The 23820-nt window shown below is 37.6% G+C and overlaps 1 protein-coding gene across 8 annotated transcripts in view; it reads right to left on the reverse strand.

Annotated features, from left to right (window-relative positions):
• Positions 1 to 23820, reverse strand: part of Akap9 (A-kinase anchoring protein 9) — a 125703-nt gene that overhangs the window by 96172 nt on the left and 5711 nt on the right. For 4 of the 8 annotated variants that reach the window (XM_027391597.2, XM_027391594.2, XM_027391593.2 and 1 more), the window contains exons 2-7: positions 22976 to 23206; positions 18532 to 18579; positions 15188 to 15358; positions 14309 to 14464; positions 12821 to 13018; positions 3060 to 5090 (exon numbers count right to left, since the gene is read on the reverse strand). In XM_027391597.2, coding sequence (XP_027247398.1) covers positions 3060 to 5090; positions 12821 to 13018; positions 14309 to 14464; positions 15188 to 15358; positions 18532 to 18579; positions 22976 to 23206 — 2835 coding nt within the window. The remainder of the gene's footprint in view (positions 1 to 3059; positions 5091 to 12820; positions 13019 to 14308; positions 14465 to 15187; positions 15359 to 18531; positions 18580 to 22975; positions 23207 to 23820) is intronic. The other 4 variants (XM_027391595.2, XM_035451962.1, XM_035451963.1 and 1 more) reach the window with 4 other exon arrangements.

Consider the following 23820-nt stretch of genomic DNA (forward strand, 5'->3'; position numbering starts at 1 on the left):
ACTCATTCTCAGTGCTTATCACATTGGAATGTTTAAGGTCTAGGGAGATAGCTCAGTGGTTTAGAGCATGGGCTGTCTTCCTGGAAACCCAAGTTCAGTTCCCAGTTTCCAGCTTAGGTGCCTCACAACCAACAGTAACTCCATTTTCAGGGGATTTCTGATGCCCTCTTCTGGCTTCTGAGGTTATTCACACATCACATATGCTCAGTGGGGCACACATGTGAATAAAAAATTGGTGCACTTAAGTCTAAAGTTGTCCTCTATATGTCATGTGATATGTAGTCTGCTTAAAAATATTCTTGCCTCCTCTACATCTGTCCTTACAGATATCTATAAACCAATTAAACTTCAACATATTTTCACCATGAACTGCATTGGAAAGACATAAAGCAAACTAATGCTTCAGATTAAATATTTCCCATTCGGAAATGAAAATTTACATTTATTCAGGACTCATCCTTCTTCATTCATGTTCAGCAGGGCTATTTTTTGTTTCTGTGTTAGGAAGAGGTCTTGCTAGGTGGTTTAGTCTGGCCTTGAATTCACCATCCCCTTCCTCTGCTCCCGAGTGCTGAGATTATGGTATACGCCACCATACCCAGGCTATCAGACATTTCGGCATTAAAGTTTTTTGTTCCACATTATCTGACTTTAAGGATTTTAACTCATTTCCTTAATTTATTAAGTTACACCTGTGAATTATGGCAGTTAACTGTCTTTCTCTTCGTTGATGTCATGTATCTTTTTTGTCTTTACAATGGTTAGGACTTGTAGAAAATGCCATACAGTAAATGACAAAGTTAGCCTCATCTTCTTCCTCTTGTTAAGTTCTCTTTTGTTTCCCTATTGACACTTAAAAAACGGGCTTTACTTCCTTTTTAGAAATTTACTGTCTTGCATCAGATTTATTGTAAGTACTGCAGGTCCAGCACACAGGGCCTCTAGGACCTACAGACTAGTGGTTCCTACTGGGGTTACTATGCTTCATTGCCTCTTCAAATTCAAACACTTCACTTTAAGGTCTCTCAGCATAAGAAACAATCAATTCCTGCCACTGCTCTGGCTATTTCACATGCCAACAGTGGTCAGACTTTCTATGATATTATTCTTTCTCCTCTAGCCAAACTAGCTAAGTACACTTAAAAAAATGAAACAAAACCCAGAAATTATACTTCGTGTGTGTGTGTGTGTGTGTGTGTGTGTGTGTGTGTGTGTGTGTGTGTGTGTGTGTTTATTCAGTTTAAAAGAAAGCCTACAAAGACCATGTTTATTTTAAATTTAACGAGAGATAGTATCAAGATCAGGGCAGCTAAAAATGGAAATCAGGTCCTCTCCTATTTAAAAAATTAAAATGGTATTTAAAACCTTTGGGGTAATTACCACACAATATACCACAATTTCAAAACAATTCCACATGTTTAAATATTAATTAGTAATTGGATTTCTTGCTTCTATTCAGGTTATTGTAAAAGTAAATTATTTCTATATTTGACATAAGATCATAAATGTGATTGGAAATCATCAGAAATAAAAGACAAAACTTCCCATGGCTTCCTACGTAGAATAAAATTCTAGCTTTACACATTCTTTCTTCCTTTTCAAAGCCTGCTTTTCCCTTTCGCCTCTTTTCAAAGTCAACTACACAAGCCTATATCCTAGCCCTCAAGCTCACCTGCATCCTTACAATTGCTATAATTTCCCCATTGCAAGCCCCTCCCTGTCACACAGAGCTCAGTTCAAAGGCTAATTCTAATTCCTCCAAGACACCTTTCCTGATCACTGTGCCGCACCCGCCTTTTTCTTTCTTCACAGACTCAAAACTATTGCTAACTACCATACACATTTCTCATTATTACTTACACTCCCTCTAGAACACATGCTCCCTGAGACTAGGACTCTTATCTCTTGTTCACCACTGTATGCATATCTGGAATAGATTCAATAAAAATCTGCTCCGCTAATAGAGAAACACATAAAACTTTAGTCAGCATTTTTATACTGTGGATACCCTACCAGAACTCTCCTGTTTCTCCTAGTATCAGCATTTAACAAACAGAAGTAATTAGGATTGATTCATTATTGGTCATCGTCTTAGTAAGCATCACTTGTCAACTTGACAACAGTCTAGAGTCAACAGAGAAGAGATGAGAAGGTCTCAACTGAAGTTATACTCAGCTCAGACTGGACTGTGAGCACATCTGTGGGTGATCACCTTGCCTGTCAATTGATGTAGGAGCCCCTGTGAATAGCACCATTATGTGGGCAGGTAGTCCCAGGCTACAAAGGAAAGCCAGCTAAGCATGAGTCCATGAGTAAGGTAGCAAGTGACATTCTTCCGAGGTTTTATACTTTAATCCTGATTGATTTTTCTGCCCTCACTTCCTTAATGATAAACTGTGGCCAATTAATACTTACAAGCCAAATAATACTTTCCATAACTCAGCTGCTTCTGTTCAGTTTTAATGAAGCAACAAAAAGAAACTAAAACATACATTATATACATTTTTAAAATTTTTGACTTACATTGACAGTTAATATGCTTTGCTCATTCAGGTATAAGACACAGAAAACTCTAGGGCTTAAGCTCCACGTCCCAGAAATATAATTGTATAACCACTGACTAGTATATAAAGCAGTAGAAAATTTAAGTTTTTTTTTTTTTCTTTTAAACAGTAGTGGAATTCTGAGAACTTGAAATTTCATACTAGAAAACATCAGTATGAAAAACCGTACAAAATAATCTTGGATGCTAAATCAAAATGATTATAATGTAAAAATTAAACCAAGTCTCTTAACTCTTCTCTTTACAAAGAAAAAAATACCATGTAAATATGATTAGCTTAGCTTATTTTCTGAGCAGCAAAAATAAGAGATTAATTGAAAGAAAGGCAACAATATTTAAGTAAGAATGACAACTGATTTGCAAAAGTGAGACTACCATGAAAGGGATCACCTTCACTTTCTGGTAAGGATATGGATTACTGTTTCATGAAAGTGGGAACTACTGTTGTGTGAAATGTGTGTTTTCACTATGATTTTCCATGAGCACATGGACATACCTGCTTGGCTTGGAGGGCAAAAAGCTCTTGCTGGAGTTTTTCACATGGTTCAACTATACCATCAGCTGCTTCAGTAGTTGTTCTTGGCAACATCAACTCTTCTCCCCCACTTTTGTTAATGTCTGAAGTATCTTTTTCAACTACCTCCCTGACTTCCAACGGTTCCACTATAAAAGCTTTGGCATCAATAAAGTCAGAAGGCTTCTCTTTGTGTATCATCAAGCTTGCTCTCTGCAAATGGAGCTCTTCGGTTAGCGCTTTGAGCTTATTTTCATATTCCAAAGCCTGCTTAGTTTGGGTGTCTTCTAAATCATCTCTTGACCTCAGAAGGCAAGCATACTCCTCCTGTAACTCTTGATAATTAACTTCAAAGTTCTTTTCAGCAAAGGAAAATGTATTCCTTTGCCTTTCGATCTCCTTGTTGAGGTGAATACATTGCTGCTTCAGGTCATCCTTTTCCTGTCTAAGAGTATTGATTTCTTTTTGGCAGTTACAAGCTTTTGACAAGTATGCACTAGAATCTAAGGCAATTAATCTTTCTTCTTGGTCACTAGGAGTGTAAGATTTCAACTGGTCTTCGAGGACTTTCTTCTCATCTTTAAGAATGCTATTCTCTGCTTCAAGTTGTGTACATTTTTCTTGAAGGTCCTCCTCTTTTTGCTGCAGTTGTTTTTCTAGTCGTTCAGTTTTAAGTTGTAACTCTTGAATTTCCTGTTCAAGCGTACCCTTTTCTTTTCCTTCAAGTCTGAGGATATCAATTTCTTTTTTAAGTTCATTAATCTGAAGGGTCATTTGTTCTGATTTCATATCAAAACGTGACTGCTGTAAATCTCTTAGCTCGGAAATTTCTAAAGTTAGCTGATTCTGCTTACTTATCAAGTTGTCTTTTTCGCACTGCATAGTTTCCATCTTCTTACTCATTTCATTTTGTAAGTCGTCTAGCTGATGCTTGTGGTAAATGCCCAAATGATCTTTAAGTTTTTCAATATTTATTCGATGTTCAACTTCCAGATCTTCTTTTAACTTGGAAAGTTCTTCTTCATGACTGAAGAGAAGCTGTGTTCTCAATCGCTCCAGCTCTGCTTCTTGGGACTCTGCCATCCTGTTTAGTACCTCGTTCTTTTCTTTTTCTAGCATTTCAAGTTTTATTTTGTAATTTGTAATTTCTGATTCATGTTTTAACTCCAGCTCCTTCCGGAAGTCAGACGCTGCAGAAATCTCAGCTTTCAAGTCTTCAACTGTGCTGAGGGACTTGCGTGCATCATTTAGTTTAATTTCTTGTTCAGATATTGTCTGCCTTGCTCTATGAATCTGGTCTCTTAAAAAGTTTAACTCTTCTAAAAGATCATTAAACTGAGTCTGAAGCACACATTTTTCTCTCGTAACTACACAGAGTTCTTCGCTGAGATTCTTCTTTTCAGAAAGAGTATCTTGCAATTTTTTATTCAGTTCATTTATCTGCACATTTGATAACTCTAACTGTTCTTTATAATCTTTATACATATTGCACGTACCAACTGTAGTACATGCATATGACTTTAAAGTATTCTCCATTTCTCCTTTATGCTGAGATTTAAGATCCTCTATCTGAGATTTGTGTTGCTTTATTAATTCTTCCTTCATGTGCACTATCTGTTTCCCATACATCTCATCTAGCTCCGCTTGGAGGTGGTCTAATTTCCGCTGTGTTTCTTTCTCCATTCTCTGCACTATGCCAGTCTCTGTATGGTTTTCTTTGTAATTTCTCTGCTGCAGTTCTTCAACTATCCCCATGAACTGTTTAATTTCTGAAACATAGTGGTTCTCTTTTTCTTTACAACTGGCTAGCTCCAGTTTTAAGCTTTGGTTCTCTTGGTCCATTTCTGTAAGCTGTTGTTTTAAGTCTCCTACTAATTTATCAGCAGTTTCTAACTGATTCTGCAGAGCACCACTTTTCTTGTCTTCTTCCATTTTTCTTTTGTTCAAGGCTTCAATGATTGCCTGCTTTTCTTGTATTTTGTTATTAGCATTTTCTAATTTTTTATCTTGTTCCTTCAAAAGAAAAAAAGGAAAGTATAAAAATTTCTGGTAACATTGTTGCTTAACTTCATTGACAAAAATCAGATGAAAGTCAAATTTTAATTCATTATATAAAAACATAATTATTGGGCCCACCCCTTAATTGTCTCCAAGATAAGACTTGTGTACCTACAAACAAGAGGTCTACAGCAATTCAGACCTTCTTAGGAAGAAATACTGAATTACATTTGCTGTGATTGAAAATTTTAACTAAGGTAGGTGGGGACAATCTGGGAGAACAGGAAGGAATATGATAACACTTTGTATGAAAACTTTAAAAATGATAAAAAAAATGTAACAAATTTTTACATTAAAATTATACACCCTGATTTGCTTAGCATGTATGAGATCCTGGATTCTACTCCCAGCACTGCCAAAAAGAATGAAGAAAAGAAACAAGGAAAAGAAAAGAGTGCCAGGCTGATGAGATAGCTCCGATGACCTGAGTTCACTCTCCAGACAAATAAATAACTGTAATAATTGAAAAACCCACTAAACACAATGCTGATGAGCCAGAAGAGAATGACCTTAAAAACATCTTCATGAAAATGATAGAGGACCTCAAAGAGGACATGAGAAAATCCCTTAAAGAAATGGAAGAAAAAACAAACCAAAAAAAAAGAAAAAAACAAGATATCAACAAATCTCTCAAAGAAACAGTTCAAGACCTAAAATCTGAAATACAGACAATAAAGAAAGCACAGTCTGAGTGAATGCTGGAAATAGAAAAGCTGGATAAACGATCGGGAACTACAGATGTAAGCATAACCAACAGAATACAAGAGATGGAAGAGAAAATCTAAGGAGGTGAAGACACACTAGCGGAAATAGATTCATCAACCAAAGAAAATCATAAGTCCAACAAATCCCTAACACAAAATATCCAGGAAATATGGGATACTGTGAAAAGACAAAATCTAAGAATAATAGGCATAGAAGAAGGTGAAGAAATCCAACTCAAAGGCACAGAAAACTTATTCAACAAAATCATAGAAGAAAACCTTCCCAACCTTAAGAGAGACATGCCAATGAAAATACAAGAAGCCTACAGAACCCCAAATAGACTGAACCAAAAAAAAAAAAAGGTCTCCTCACCACATAATAATCAAAATACCAAACATACAGAACAAAGAGAAAATATTAGGAGCAGCAAAGGAAAAAGGCCAAGTAACCTATAAAGGCAAACCTATCAGAATCAAACCTTACTTTTCAATAGAAACTCTGAAAGCCAGAAGGTCCTGGATAGATATTCTACCTACACTAAGAGAACATGGATGCCAGCCCAGACTACTATATCCAGCAAAGTTTTCAATCAATATAGATGGAGAAAACAAGATATTCCATGACAAAACCAGATTCAAACAATACATATTCACCAATCCAGCCCTACAGAAAGTTCTGGAAAGAAAACTACAACCCAAGGAAATTAACTAAAACCAGAAAAATATAGGCAATAAATAACCCCTTTACCAACAGCTTAAAAGAAAATGGGATAGAATCCTACAAATAATCTTGCCAGCATCACCAAACCTAAAACAAAAAAGAATGAACAATCAATGGTCTGTAATATCCATCAACATTAATGGTCTTAACTCCCCTATAAAAAGACACAGACTAGCAGAATGGATAAGGAGACAGACTCCTTCCTTTTGCTGCATACAAGAAACACACCTCAACAGTACAGACAGTACCTAAGAATTAAAGGTTGGGAAAAGATTTTCCAATCAAATGGACCCAAGAAAGGAGCTGGGGTAGCTATCCTAGTATCTAACAAGTTAGACTTCAAACTAAAATCAATCAAAAGAGATGAAGAAGGTCACTTCCTACTCATCACAGTAGAAATCCATCAGGATGAAGTCTCGATTCTGAACATTTATGCCCCAAATACAAAGGCATCCATGTGTGTAAAAGAAACATTACTAAAACTTAAATCACACAAAAAACCACACACACTTATATTGGGAGACTTCAACACCCCACTCTATCCACTGGACAGGAACACAAGACAGAAACTTAACAAAGAAACAAAAGAAATAATAGGAGTTATGGCGCAATTGGACTTAACAGATATCTATAGAACATTCCATCCAAATAAAAAACAATTTACCTTCTTCTCAGCGACACATGGAACCTTCTCTAAAATCATCCACATACTTGACAACATAGCAAACCTCAACAGGTACAAAAAAGTTGAAATAACCCCCTGTGTCTTATCAGACCACCATGCTTTAAAATTAGAATTCAACAACAACACCAACTACAGAAAACCTACAAACACATGCAAATGAAAAAAAAAAAAAACCTAATTGCACAATTCATGGGTCCAGGAAGAAATAAAAAAAGAAATTAAAGATTTTCTAAAATTCACTGAGAATTCGGACACAACATATCCAAACCTATGGGATACTCTGAAAGCAGTGCTAAGAGGAAAGTTCATAGCACTAAATGCCCACATGAAGAAACAGGAGAATAATCACACTAGAGAATTAACAGCACAACTGAAAGCTTTAGAAAACAAAGAAGCCAATACACCCCGGAGGAGCACACACCAGGAAATAATCAATTTGAGGGCTGAAATCAATAAAATGGAAACTAGGAAAACAATACAAAGAATCAATATTAACAAAGAGTTAGTTCTTTGAGAAAATCAACAAGATAGACAAACCTTTATCTAAACTTACCAAACAACAAAGAGTGAACACACAAATTAATAAAATCAGAAATGAAAAGGGAGACACAACAACAGACACAGAGGAAATCCAGAGAATCATCAGTTCCTATTTCGAAAAGCAATATTCCGCAAAATTTGAAAATCTAAAGGAAATGGACAATTTTCTGGGCAGATTTCACTTACCAAAATTAAATCAAGAAGAGATAAGCAACTTAAGTAGACATATAACCCCTAATGAAATTGAAGCAGTCATCAGAAGTCTCCCTACCAAAAAAAGCCCAGGGCCAGATGGCTTCAGTGCAGAATTCTACCAGAAATTCAAAGCACAGCTAATACCAATTCTCCCCAAAGTATTCCACAGAATAGAAGCAGAAGGGTCATTACCAAACTCTTTTTATGAGGCTTCAATAACCTTGAAACCTAAGCCACACAGAGACAAAACTAAGAAAGAGAACTACAGACCAATATTCCTCATGAACATTGATGCAAAAATTCTCAATAAAATACTGGCAAATCAAATCGAAGACCACATCAGAGAAATCATAGATCCTGATCAAGGAGGCTTCATCCCAGGGATGCAAGGATGGTTCAACATAAGAAAATCCATCAATGTACTCCATCATATAAACAGACTGAGGAAAAAAAAAAAAAAACATGATAATCTCACTGGATGCTGAAAAAGCCTTTGACAAAATCAAACACCCCTTCATGATAAAGGACATGGAGAAATCAGGGATAACAGGAACATACCTCAACATAATAAAAGCAATATACAGCAAGCCAACAGCCAACATCAAATTAAATGGAGAGAAATTCAATGAAATTCCTCTAAAATCAGGAACAAGACAAGGCTGTCCACTCTCTCCATACTGCTTCAATATTGTCCTTGAAGTTCTAGCTAGAGCAATAAGACAACAAAAGGAGATCAAGGGAATACAAATCGGAGAGGAAGAAGTCAAACTCTCACTATTTGCAGATGATAATGATAGTCTACATATGTAACCCGAAAAACTCTACCAGGGAACTCCTACAGCTGATAAACACCTTCAGCAAAGTAGCAGGATACAAGATTAACTCAAAAAAATCTGTAGCCCTACTATATACGGATGACACATTGGTAGAGAAAGAAATCAGAGAAACCTCATCCTTTACAATTGCCACAAACAACATAAAATACCTTGGGGTAACACTAACCAAAAAAAGTGAAAGTGTACTGTAAGAATTTTGACTATCTAAAGAAAGAAATAAAAGAGGATACCAGAAAATGGAAAGATCCCCCATGCTCTTGGATAGGCAGGATCAACATAGTAAAAATGGCAATCTTGCCAAAAGCAATCTACAGATTCAATGCAATCCCCATCAAAATCCCAACACAATTCTTCACTGACCTTGAAAGAACAATCCTCAACTTTATATGGAGAAACAAAAGACCCAGGATAGCCAAAACAACCCTGTACAATAGAGGAACTTCTGGAGGCATCACCATCCCTGACTTCAAGCTCTATTGCAGAGCTATAGTCCTGAAAACAGCTTGGTATTGACACAAAAATGGACAGGAAGACCAATGGAATAGAGTTGAAAAACCTGTTATTAACCCACACATCTACAAACACCTGATTTTTGAAAACAATCCAAATACATACTCTGGAACAAAGAGAACATCTTCAACAAATGCTGCTGGCATAACTGGATGCAAACATATAGAAGACTACAGATAGACCCAACCCTTTCGCCTTGCACAAAACTTAAGTAAAAATGGATCAAAGACCTCAACATAAACGCAGCCACACTGAACCTATTAGAAGACAAAGTGGGAAATACCCTTGAATTAATTGGTACAGGAGACCTTTTCCTGAACATAACACCAGTAGCACAGACACTGAGATCAACAATTAATAAATGGGACCTCCTGAAACTGAGAAGCTTCTGTAAGGCAAAGGACACAGTCAGCAAGACAAAACAGCAGCCCTCAGACTGGAAAAGATATTCACCAAACCCACATCTGACAGAGGGCTGATCTCCGAAATATACAAAGAACACAAGAAGCTAATCTCCAAAACACCAAACAATCCAATTAAAAAGAGGGGTACAGAACTAAATAGACAATTCTCAATAGAGGAATCTAAAATGGCTGAAACATACATAAGGAAGTGTTCAACACCCTTAGCCATCAGGGAAATGCAAATCAAAACAACTCTGAGATACCATCTTACTCCTGTCAGAATGGCTAAAATCAAAAACACCAATGACAGTTTATGCTGGAGAGGATGTAGAGAAAGAGGAACACTTTTCCACTTCTGGTGGGAGTGCCAACTTGTACAGCCACTTTGGAAATCAGTATGGCGACTCCTCAAGAAAATGGGAATCAGTCTACCACAAGATCCAGCAATTCCACTCTTAGGCATATACCCAAAAGAAGCACATTCATACAATAAGACAACTGTTCAATAATGTTCATAGCAGCATTATTTGTAATAGCCAGAACCTGGAAGCAGCCTAGATGCCCCTCAACTGAAGAATGGATAGAGAAAATGTGGTACATTTACACAATGGAATACTACTCAGCAGGAAAAAAGAAAAAAAAGAACACAATGGAATCTTGAATTTTCGGGAAAATGGATGGAACTCAAAGAAACCATTCTGAACAAAGTAACCCAATCACAAAAAGACAAACATGATATGCACTCACTCATATGTGGATTTTAAACATAGAGTAAGGGATTACCAGCCTACAATACACACTGACAGAGAAACTAGTAAACAAGGAAAACCCTAAAAGAGACAAACTTTGTCCCCTGGAGAAGGGGAAAGGGACAGGATCCTCTGAGAAAATTGAGAGCATGGGAAGCGAACAGAGGGAGCAACTAGAATGAGAAGAGAAGAAGAGGAAGGATGCAGAGGTCATGAGGGAGCAGAAAGGTTGAGACAGGTATAGATTGGAAGAAAGGATATGCAATACGTAGGGTTTTAGTTGGGGGGGGTGATAGGGGAGGAGGGGAGGGAGAAGGGAACTGGGATTGTCCTGTAATTCAATCCTGTTTGTAACTCAAAAAAAAAAAAAAACCAGCATTAAATGAGCTATCCATAAACATATGAAAACTATTTAAGATTGATTCATACATTGGAAAATAAAGCATTGAGTAGTCTTGGAAAAAAACCCACTAAATCTTTGCTTCACTTTTAAAATTAACTAATACCCTAATTATTTAATCTTTTGACAGCTAATTATAATATTAATCACTCTCAGACTACTCCCAGAAAATAATTTAAAAGTAACTAAAGGTAATTCCCATGAACTCTAGTGATCTGAAGATGTTCCAGTTATAGGAGTCATTTCCATGAGTCTGTCTTCACTTCACTGTCTGACACATAGGGACATCTAGGACAACTGTAGTAATACAGCATATGGAGCTGGAACTGCAATTTCAGCTCAAACAGACTTGAGAACAAAAAAGAAACTTTTGTGCAGTTCCCATTTGGGGTCAATTATGCCACTGTAGGTAACAGCTGGGCACAGACAAATACATTAAGCACAGGCAATTCACAATCACATCAAAGCACCAAGTGGAGCAGAGGCCTAGGCATAGTTTTGGATCTGTTATTTAGTTTTCTCTGTGGGCTTCTGACCCAAATACTAAGCATGAAATAAAATATACAGAACTGGTCATGGGCAGATGAATTATATTACAAAGGTCCTTGGCAAACAGAGCTCAATGGGATTCTGAAGGAACGAATAACACATTGAAAGAAAAAAATGTCACAGCTCAGACAGAAGAAAGCCCACTGAAGGAAGCGCTGAGAGTGCCCCTCTAAGCACAGTTCATGGAAAAACACCATAGTGCCTTCAGCCTTTGACAATTATGGTCCCTCTAGAAACACCATACCCTGAGGCAGGCATGCATATACATAGTCACAGCACTCAAGAGGCAGCAGGATCTTCCAACCATACACAATATAAATACTCAATTTAAGAAAAAAAAAAAACAATGTTGGAAATAGTGGTAAACAAGACTGAAGAACTGCAGCTCATAGGTATAAACTGCACTACAATAATATGCGTAAATCAGTTCATCTCTGTCTAATGGCACAACATCTGAAGGTTGACACCCTCCATCTACTCACTAAGGAACGACCAAACAAGTATTTGTCTTTTTAAGTTCACTTGTCCGTGGAAAGAAAATAAAATCCAAAGGACCAATATACACAGTTCCCCATGATTGTTAATGGCTGCAAACTAATAATCTTAGATTAGAACTTTTTAACGGCCTCTTGAACTTGCAACAACCTGATTCACCTCTGCTCTAGCTCAGGACCCACATAATACCTAACATGAATTTTCTGAGCCTACAACTCAAAATCAGATTGTGCTTTTGATTTGCTATGGATTACAGGGCATTTTTTACATATGAAAAGGCAGTGTGGTGCAAGAGCTCTGCCCTGCCCCAAGCCATTTGAATCCTAATTCTGGTATGGGAGTAAAGCAGCCAGCAACAAATCACTTTTGAGTTTTCATTTCTCATTTGAAAATCAGTGAAAGCAAACCGTTCAGGATGAGTTGTTCTTGGAATTTAAGATCATAGTCTATGTAATACATAATGTCATCCCCTGACTCAAAGAACTCTAATACCTAAATGTTTCCAAGAAGTGGAACATAATTTGCATAAACAATCAACTGCATTTATTTTTTGTAATAACTATAGAATTTTACCTTGTGACAAAAGTATTTTGACAATTTCAGTATCACAGCCAAAAAGATGGGATTACTTCACACGGCACAAGATAATTGAGTTATAAATTTAGGTTGTACTGAGACTTCAGGTAACAAAAGCATACCACATTAAGGAATACAATAGTGGGCAGTATTCTCTTAACAACTATATTAGTGTAAGATATACAGTTAGTGTATGATTCTCAACTACTTTGAAAAAATTATTTTCTATATTCAAAGAGTTTGATTTAATTATAAAAGTGTCTAATTCACATGCACAATAACAAAATTACAAAGTTCTGACAAGCTAGCTGACATCCTTACCATTTCATATACTTCAATTTTCTCTCGTAAAAAGGTGATTTGATTTTTTAATTCCACCTCCTTTTTCTGATAATTCTTTAACAGATGGTTTTGCTTTTCCACCTGCTGCTGCTGAGCGTGGAGCTGCTGCTTCACGAGAACCAGCTCTGCAGCAGTGCTGCTGTGGGTGCTGCTCCGCAATGTCTCACTGGCCTGTAACTTGAAAATAGAAAGAACCTTCAACATACTGAACGCTGAAGTGACTGTTTCTGAACAGACTTCTGGAGTGTTATTCTGCTGACACTGGCTCTCTGTGACATCTCTTCACTTCAGGGGTTTGAGATCTGCTGGTGCTATGACTGGAATAACTGAGCCATGAAATTATCTTTCAAATGATAGTTCAGAGAATGCAGGTCTAGTGAGGGAAATAGGACTGAGGCCACAGGGGCAAGAGAAGCAGGACAGGAACATACAGCTGCATCCTGGTGACTTTGCAGACTCTAGTTCCAATCTCTTTCAAAGTCTTCATTATATTTCTGCCCCTAAATTCTGCAGGATGCTGGCTTAAGATATTTCAAGTTGTTTTGTGATACTTGCTATCAAACTCTGATCAATGCAATCAGATACCGTGTTAGTCAGAGTTTCTACTGCTGAATGATAAAACACCATGGCCAAAGCAAGCTGGGGAGGGGAGGGTTGATTTGCCTTATGCTTCCACTTCTTAGTTCATCATCAAAGGAAGTCAAGCCAGGAACTCAAACAGGGCAGGATCCTGGAGGCAGGAGGCCATGGAGGATTGCTGCTTGGTGGCTTGCTCCTCATGGATTGCTCAGCTTGCTTTCTTAGAGAAGACAGGACCACCTCCCCAGGATGGCACCACTCATACTGGGCCAAGCCCTCCCTCTCCCATAAATCACTAAATAATAAAATGTCTTATAGGCTAATCTTATGGAGGCAATTTCTCAATTGAGGTTCCCTTCTTTCAGATAACTCTAGCTTGACATAAAAGTAGCCAGGGTGGATTCCAAGGTAAACATAAAGTAAATGAAAGGTGTAGATCCAGTTACCATTTAGAGCCTAATTAAAACCATGCCAGGATTGAAAAGGTCCAATGCAACTACAGAGTGATGTCTGCAAAAATCCATTCAGTCCACCTTGGTAAGATTTTGTAGACTTTCAAAACTGAAATATGAAGTTTAATAGAAATAATAGCAGGAAACCACTCATGAAATATGAATATTTCTTTGTTATGCTGTGCAGTGGTTGCAGTGTATACCTTGAATCCCAGGACTATGAAGGCAGAGGCATGCGGATCTCTGCGAAGAGGCCAGCATGGTCTACATAGTGATTTCCAGGAAAGACTCCGATGCTACACAAAGATAATCTCAAAAAAAAAAAATTATTGGTTACTATAACAACACAAATTTACCAATATTTTTAAGTACACTAATGTAGTGCACTTTTGTGGTTAAAAAAATAAATAAACTATGTTGTACTCATAATACTTACATGCTGGAATTGAATCTGTAATTTCTGACTTTGTTCTGTCAATTGGAAAAATTCTTTCATTGTCTCATCCTTCTCTTTTCTTGCTTGCTGCAAATTAGCTATTAGCTGAGTAATGATGCTGTCTCGTTGTTTAATGGCAGCTTCAAATTCATATAACTAAGAGAAACCAGTGAAAACTGTAATTATTAGCTATTTTAGGTGGTTTTTTGTTTATTTGTTTTTGTTTTTGTTTTTTCCCCCAGAGTTAAGTAATCTTTCATGAAAGCTACTGGCCTGTCCAAGTCAGTTCTATTTCAAATACAAGTTTGAAAACATGTATCTGCATTAAGGAAGGAAGAGAATATATATATCTGGGTTGACTTTTCCATGAGTTCTTATAGAAGAAGCATCTTTATACTTTTGCCCCGATTTATTCTAGGCAACACCAGCAGACATGTTTAACCCCAGTTTGTTTCTTAGTAGGATGGAATGGAAGTATGCTATCGTTTCTATCAGTGTCCCTCTTCATCTTGACTTCCCTGCATAGAAGGTGTCATTGTCACCAGCGAGATGACTTACAAGGACTTACTGACATTCTTAATGGGTTTAAGTCATACTTTTTGTGGTTTACACAAATTTGCTCTCAGACTGATGACAAAAAGATAATTGTCTTATAGGAGTGATTTCACTCTAGCTACTTTACACAGTTAAATTTTGAAAGTCTGAATATTGCAGCTGTATTTCTGCAATCCTCATTTTAAATGGTTTTTAGATGATATCTAAGTACAAGAACAAGATTATGCACTGGCCTAGGTTGCCATTGCAAAGCCCCATGTGTAAAGAGCACACACACTTCCATTCACATGTATAACAAACCAAAGCCCCAGGAGGTGAGCGCACCCTCTGCAGCACTTCAGTCCCACAGGTAGCTCTCATTCCTTCCAGCTGCTGAGTTAGTTCTTCAATTTCATGCTGTTTTCCAGCCAATTCATTTTCCATTATCTCGACATGAGTCTGACTGCACAGAGCTCCTTGTTCAGAATGAGAATTATCAAGGCCAAATTCTTCTCCCTAAATCAATCCACAGTTTTTAATAATTCAGTACTAGCAATATTCCTCAGGGAGAAGGATAAAACTTAAGATTCCATAGCAAAGTCCATTTCAAAAAATTCCTACCTCCTGTAAGTTCATTAGTACAGAAACCTGCTTTGTTAGTAATGAGACAGAACCTTAACAGCATAAACAAGATTTCTGCAACTACAAACAGGAGATAACTGGTTTTATTAAGTACTAAAAGCAAATAGAAGTACCCACAGGAAAGCTTTGTTATTAAGCTGGGGACCTTTACACACTATAAAATATTAGTATCACACATAGTTTAAATACAAAAATCCTTAATAAATTTTAGGCTTTGCTGTTTTTGTCACAAAACAGCAGACATTTGTCTGTGTAAAAATAATTTTTTGATTTATTTATTATGATCTAAAACTGAATGTAATTCACCTGACAACAGCATTTCACTGAGCCCGGGGACCACAAATTCAGCTACTCTCACTGGCCAGCTAGCCCTAGGCATCCTCTGTCTCTGTGTCCTCAGTGTAGGAACTACACACACACACACAGATTTTCATACATTGTATGTTGGTGCTAGGGATCCAAGCTCATGCTTGTGTGGCAGGCACTTTACTCATCAAAAAGACATACTATAAGTTCAAAGGTTAATCATTCCTCAAACACCAGAGTGCTTACAATGTACCTTCTTCTCTTCCAATCACCACTAATTTCCCTCATACTGCTTCTCTTTATAAAGGGTAATTGGACTGCTTTGGCTTTCAGTGTATGTATGTGAGGTCAGAGTTCCGTGTCAGGTGTCTTTCTAAATCACTCTCCACCTTAGTATTTTGAGATAGGGAGATGAAGTGTGAACCTGGAACTCACTGGTTCAGCTAAACTAGCTGAGCCAAACCCCAGGGATCTTCCTGTCTTGATCTCCCCAGAGCTGTGATTACAGAAACTAACAATCACACCTGGATTTCACATGGGTGCTGAGGAACCAAATCCAGGACCTCATGCTTGAACAGCAAGTACTTTCAAGCTTCACCACCTCCCCAGCTCCTGAAAAGGCTTTTGCATCACCTCTTTGACTTTCCTCTCCTCTCCAAATGTCTGCTATTCTCTAAGAGGAAAGAAAGATCACTTTGATAGCCCAGTGTACAGGCACAGTGAAGGAGCCCCCAGCAAACGATCTTCAGTACACTGTTCACCATGGTGTTTCACAATCACAACTGCTTTCTTGCTGCCAGACAGGCATGTGAAAAAGCCGAAACCCAATTGTCTAATCACAGAAATGTTTGCCTCAACCTAAAGAGCTTCCATAAATGCTTTCGCACCACATTTGGCAATGGTTCCTAAACTGTTTAGGATGTTAACCGTGGTCACAGCAATGCCCATCTCCATGAAATTCAGAGGACTGAAGGCTGGGAATGAGTCAGTACATTACCACAGTTCAACCTGGAAAAACCTGCCAGCATCTGACTGATAGCAACCCTGACTAAGGCATAAGAAATAAGAAGCATTAGAGTTCCATGAGTAAAGGAAAGATCCCTGTTGGGATAAGTCAGTAATGACGATCAAACATGTAAAATGGACAATCACTCAAAGGTCTCCATCTCATGCTAAGTAGAATTCACTTTCTCAGGCTTACTGAAAGGGCTGCAAGAACTAGAAAGGATTATCCTTGCTTTATTAACAAGCAGCAACCATCTTTTTCCTTTCTGATTGACTCTGGTATAAAGTGCACTTCATCAGATATGAGTACACCTACTCCTGTGTTGTTTTTTAAACTTCCTCTTACCTGGTATGTGGACTCTGATGCATTCACTTTCAGTCTAGTGTGTCTTTGCCAGTGAGATGTATTTCGAAGACAACAAACAATTGTCTCTTCTTTATTTTTTTTCAACCAATTAGAAAGTAGAGACTATTTGCAATTAGTGCTATTATTGACAACACTTTGCTGTTTCCTATGACTCTGTTGAGTGTTGTCTGGTTTCAAGTTTTGGTTTGGTCTTTTTGCATTTCCAACCCCTCCCCCCATTCCATATTAGGGGTTTGTTGATTTGCAGAGTAAGACAGAAATGTTTTTTACCTTTTTTCCCTCCATTCATCTACTTTCTATGATTACTTACTCTTCCTTGTGCTTTTGTGACAGAAACTGTCTCTTGTCCTCTGTGTGTGACACTTGTCAGAGTATCTTTTATATTGCTAGCTTGCTTGACACGAATAGCTTTAGTTTGTATTCATCTTTAAAAGTCTCCAATTCTCCCATCCTTTTTTAACATATATTCTTGAAAGGTAGTTTATAGAGATTGTGATTTTAAATCCATACAGACCACAGAGGAAATTTTACATAGTGTGAATAAGATATCCATTTATTTATTCATTGTTGGATATTTTCCTGGTCAGTCTACTAGTAAGCATATAATTAGCTCCAATGCACATTAAATTTATTACCTATCAAAGGTTCAACCCATATTACTAATGCTTCTCTTTTCTATTTGAAACCTATAACACAATGAAATTTATGAAATGCACCACTTGCTGACACATTTAGAGTAATTTAGAGTAAGACAAAGGTTTTCATGTTCTCTAACTCTGGACCAAAGAAATGGTGATCATATTTAAAAGAGTAAGCCAAAGGACACAAAGCTATCACCATTGTATAAAGAGGGCAAGTCATAAAGAGGTCACCTCCACTTAACAGTTTCTCACCTAAAGTCACCACCACAGCATTAGTACCAATACAAAAGTCCATATGGTTAATGCAAATCCACACATTTGTCAAGAGCTTTACTCAAAACAAATTATCAAAAAATAATTGCTGTGATAAATGAAACCACTTCACAGTGGTCTTCCATCTAGTAGCCCAGTACCACAGCCTCTTCCAGACACTAACCAGTTCACTGTGGACGTCTACCTAGAAATCTAAATCTCAGAAACTAACCAGAATCTCTATGTATTTAAAGATAACTCTACCAAATGGTTAAGATATCCGATAGCATTGTGAAAAATAGCAGCAGTAAAACGTATCTATGGTTTGCTAACTATTTATGCTGTTGTTAGTTTATTATATTTATAGAAGTGCAACAGAAGCATGTAAAATGTATAAGAAATTAAGAAACATCAATAATTTTAATGCTATGACAATTTTACCTATAAAATTTGAAATTATGACATGTTAATCTTACCTCTCGTGAACTGCAGTGGTTTCCTGTAATAGAAATTTCACTTTCAGGCTAAAAGAAAAGTAAAACAATTTACGATTACACCTTTTCTCTATATTTTACTTCCACAAAGCAACTACTGTTCATAGCATAATGAAAACGACTATATACAATGATACTAAAACCAGGTAATACACTACCAAAACCTAGTACAAATTATACAGAGCTCTAAAATTTCACCTATGAATTAGAGTCTAAGCAGTAAATTTTTCTCCATATAAAAAATATCAATAGGACATATTCTTATACACAGTACCTCCCCTTTGTAAGCCAAAAACACCAAAGTATGATTTCTCTAAACTTTATAACTCCTAAATAAAAGAGTCAAAAATGCTACTATCAGAAGAATCATTTCCTCAAATGTATTCTCAGATCTTGATGCTAAAAGTAATTAAAGAGATATGACACGCTTTGTTGTTACAATGCTTTTACAACTTGAAAAGCACTGATTAAACACATTTTCTGGAGGCTAGAGAAATGGCTCAGCAGTTAAGAGCACTAGCTATTCTTGCAATGAAGGGTTCAGCACCCATATGGTGACCCACAAGGAGCTCTAACCCCAATTCCAAGAGAGCTGATGCTCTCTTCTGGCCTCCATGGGCACTGCATTTGTGGGAAGCAAGCATAAACCCATATAGGCAAAATATCCATACATATATATAAGAAAGTAAAAATTAAACATTTTTACTTTATCCAACATTTTAGGCATGAGGTCAGTGGAATTGGGAGCACCTCTCAAGTGTGTAAGGAATAAAGAAATGAATCTTAATTTTTCTAATTTCTATTTTAGTGTCCAACACACACACACACACACACACACACACACACACACACACACACACACACACACCTCTTACATGAAACACAGAGTTTATAAATACTATCACTGTAATTCCTAATCTCTTCCTAGAGAAACATTATTTAACACTGGCAGGAAAAGAAAAGAATAAGCAGAATGATTAAAGAGCCATGGTGGTGCACACCTTTAATCCCAGCACTTGGGAGGCAGAGACAGGTATATCTCTGTGAGGATGTCTACGACTACATAGACTCATGTCTCAAAAAAGAACAAAGACTAACAGAGGTTATTGAATTCAAAATCATAAATACAGAAAAGAATCCAAACATTAATATACTATAATGTTAAAAAATCCAAATCCCATGCCAGAGTTGCCAAAATATATTTGCCAAAATACTAATTATATATACTAATAATGTTTTGAAAATTGGAAGGCACACAAAGAATGGGAGAGTATGGCCTGTTCACAAGAAAAATAATGGTCCTAGAGAGAAACTGCTCTTGATTATGGATATAACAGTCACAACCTTAAAATTGGCTATGTTAAATGCTATGTGTCAAATAAATAAAGGAAATAATGCTGAAGTAATTTAACAGCAACAAAATCACTGAATAAAATGTCACTGGGGGAATGCCACCACAGTACAGGGAAGAACCAGCAAACTCAAGTTACATCAATCACATCTATCCGAACAACTATGTAGCTCTGACTGTCCTGGAATTCACTTTATAGGCCAGGTTAGCCTGGAACCCACAGAGAACTTCCTGCCTCTGCCTCTTAGTTCTGGGATTAGAGACCTGCGCCATTATGTCCAGTCAGAAATTGACTGAATCAACTCAGGAGTCCCTCAATATCGCTTTTCAAAAGTTAAAAATTTGTACATCATGAATGCTATCAAGATATAAAAAACAAGATAATATTTACAGATTATATATAAGAATATAGTTGAATTTTGTTATTCAGACTCTTTTCTTCATAAACTCACCTCCTTAATTTTATTTGCTAGCCCACAAATCAATTTTCATGACATCTACTGGGACATTTGAGGACATGTGAAGAAGTGGGAAAATTTACAGTGACCCAAGACAGATAATACTAGATGACACAGAACAGGGCAAAATTTCCGTTCTTTTTCTCACAATGTAAAGTCAGTATCCTTGCAGAGGACATGGTGGCACATTTTGGCACTTTTGAATTAGTAATTTCACCGCTTAAAAATGACCCCTAGTATAAAGTTGAAGTGCTGCCTCATGTTTCTGAGAACAGCAAGGCTGTGATGTGCCTTAAGAGGACAAGTGAGTTAGTGAAGTTTGGCTCAGGCATGGTCTCTAGGGTGCCTGGACATGTGTGTTTCTGTTTCAAGTCCTCTTACTCAATACATACATGAGAGCCAAACCACAATTCTAATGATTTAACAATATATCCTAAATAAGGAGACTTGAAAACATAAATACACATAAAAAGACTGTATAACAACTGCCATTTTAATTATATATTTTAATTTATTTATTAGCTTGTATGTGCATGACAGGCTTGGGGGGGCATGCACACCATGTCAAACGTGAGGTTAAATTGAAATTTTGGGGCAATACATTTTTTTTCCCCTTTCCATGGGTTCTGGGCATTGAACTCAGGTCATCATGCCTGTGAAGAAAGTGCCTTTACCCACTAAGCCTTCTTGCCAGCCTTGTACCAACCATTTAACAAAATGGGACCAGTGACTCACAGAATCACCCTGATGTCATTAGGAAAAATGGTTCCTAAAAATGGTGTACACTAATTCATCACTGGAATAACCTTACAGAACACAGCTGAGGCATGTAAGTAAAGCTGCCTGTATGTGAATCACACATGTCTGTTCCACAGGACATACAGTTATATGTTCAGTGTGTCTCCCTCTTCCCTTTCTCCTCCTTCCCCCTCTACACAGCCTCACTCCACAGCCCAACCATGCCTCTACCTCCTCACTCCTCCCATATGACATTTAGCTTTAACTGTCAACTAGACACAACCTAGAAACACCTGGGAGAGGCTCAATGAGGACTCAATCTACATGTGGGTGGCCTGTGGAGAGCCTGTGAGAATTTTTTCTTAATTGGGTTAACTGATGTAGAAAGATGGAGCCCACTCTATGTAGCACTATTCCCTGGGCTTGAATCCTAGACCTTTTAAGAGTGGAGAAAGGGAGCTGAAACTTAGGGATGCACACATTTATTCTCTCTGGGCTGTGGGATGCAATAGGATTAGCTACCTTAAATTTGACTCCCCTGCAATGCTGGACTAGACCCTGGAATCACAAGCCAAATAAACTCTTCCCCTAAGTTGCTTTTATTGGGGTATTTATTACAATAACAGAAATGAAACTACGACATCCCGCTTCAGTCTCCCATGTGCTGAAGTTTCTGATATGTGAAAACAGGCTGAGCAAGCCATGGGAAGGAAACCAGTGAGCTCCACCCCTCCAGGGCCTCTGCATCAGCTCCTGTCCTCTTTGAGTTTCTGTCCTAACCTCCTTCAGTGATGAACTGCAATGTGGAAGCCTAAGTCGAATAAACCATTTCCTCCTCAGCTCGATGATATTTTGTTCCAGGAATAGAACCCCTGACTAGTACAATCCCCATCTAATCTTCCTTTTTTTTTTTTTTTTTTTTGCAGATTTTTTTATTTGAATTAGAAACAAGGTGGTTTTACATGACAATCCCAGGTCCCTTCTACCTCCCATCCTACCCTACCACCAACCCCAACTAAAACCCTACCTATCCTTTCTGCTCCCCTGGATGGTGAGCCCTTCCATAGGGTGTCATCAGAGTCTATCATATCCTTTAATCCCCATCTATTCTAAACTTAATTCTGCATAAATATGCTGTAGCATAAAATCAAATTAATATCCACCCTCCTACTACTCTCCTAAGCAACCCATCCCTCTATTTCTCATCCTGGTTAATGATCACCTACCAACAATTTCAATCCACTCTAACTGTTCCATTTCAGAAAGATGTACCATTAAACAAGGGAGAGGGGCTTGGAAAATTAGGATTCATTGGGCACTTTCTATGGGAGTTGGCTTGAGTACAATTTCCAAACCCTGAAAATTACCCCCACCCTACCCTTTCACTTAGGAATCCATATGAAATCGAATCTCCTGTTTCCAGATGAACACTCTGCTTTTTATCTTTGCAAATTCTCTTCTTTCTGCACAGAGGTTGTTTCCCTTGCTTTTTTGTTAACCTCTAGCTGATTCCCACTCATCCTTCCGATATTACCCTTCCAAAGCTACCCAAGTAACACACACGAGGCAGGCTTTGGCATCCTCCATACTCTTGAGAAGCAGGTGTACTGTTGCTGGCATGGGTCTGATAGGAGTACACTGGTTTCAATATATCTGCCTTCCTCATCTTTGCATTGTGAGTGCTCAATAAATAGCTGTTGAATGAAGCCCACAGAGCTCCCTCACAGGTTATTAAATATTTTAGGTCTAGCTACTACCATAGTGCTGAAATTTGAAAGAAGGGACAAAAGTCACAATTAAACTACACAGTGTGCTGATGGCCACTCTCATTTCACTGGTGTTCCACTCAGAACTATGCTGAAAATCTGGAAGCACTCACTTCAACTAAGACCTGATTAGGATTCTCTGTTTGTCCAGTGGGAAGAGCTCTCATTATGGTGGAATCAGGATTCCCGGCTGATTCTACACCTTGAGAACCATTCATGGACATCTCATCTGTTCCTTCATTAATATTTGAGCTGTGTTCATCTTGTTTACAGCTTGAAATTTTTTTAGTCTTCTTAGTAGTCTGCCCATCACGTCGGGCTTTTCTTTGTCGATACTCAACAAGCTATAGGGGGGAAAAAGAAAGCAACATTATCATCTAAGTTTTTTTTAGCATTATTAAAGCTCTGGGTCATTTTTATTGAACTCAAACTATCACTAAAAAGGAGTGACAAAACAAAGGACACTCATTCTGTCTTTAATAGAGAAATTACTATTGCACTGCACAGGGACTGGATGTTTCTGAATCAGGACTAAGAAATGAAAATGTCTGAAAGAAGACAATCAGCTCAGAGTCAGAAGTTGGAGAGTGCGGCAGGCACTCAAGAGTATTATCTGTGGCTTTCAAATGTCTCAAAGCATGACACACTCAAGAAAGTCTTGTGCATCATCCTTCAGGGGATTTCTGGGACTTTAACTTTTGACTTGCGCCAAAAGATTTAGCTCTAAGTGTGGTTTGTAGCCTTATCTATAAAGGAAATAATGGAAATAAACTAAATTGCAGAGACTGATGCTTTCTAGCCCTCAATCATTTGCACATCACCACCAGAATCCCATAGCCTAGTGCCACCTATTCATACAATTTACTCACCATCCACATCAGTGTACCTTTCTTATTTGTTTATAAAAGAGATGTTTAATCCTGGGCACCTCTTGCACTTGTAGTTTCTTTTTTAAAAC

This window comes from Cricetulus griseus, assembly GCF_003668045.3.
Source record: "Cricetulus griseus strain 17A/GY chromosome 1 unlocalized genomic scaffold, alternate assembly CriGri-PICRH-1.0 chr1_0, whole genome shotgun sequence".
NCBI lineage: Eukaryota > Metazoa > Chordata > Mammalia > Rodentia > Cricetidae > Cricetulus > Cricetulus griseus.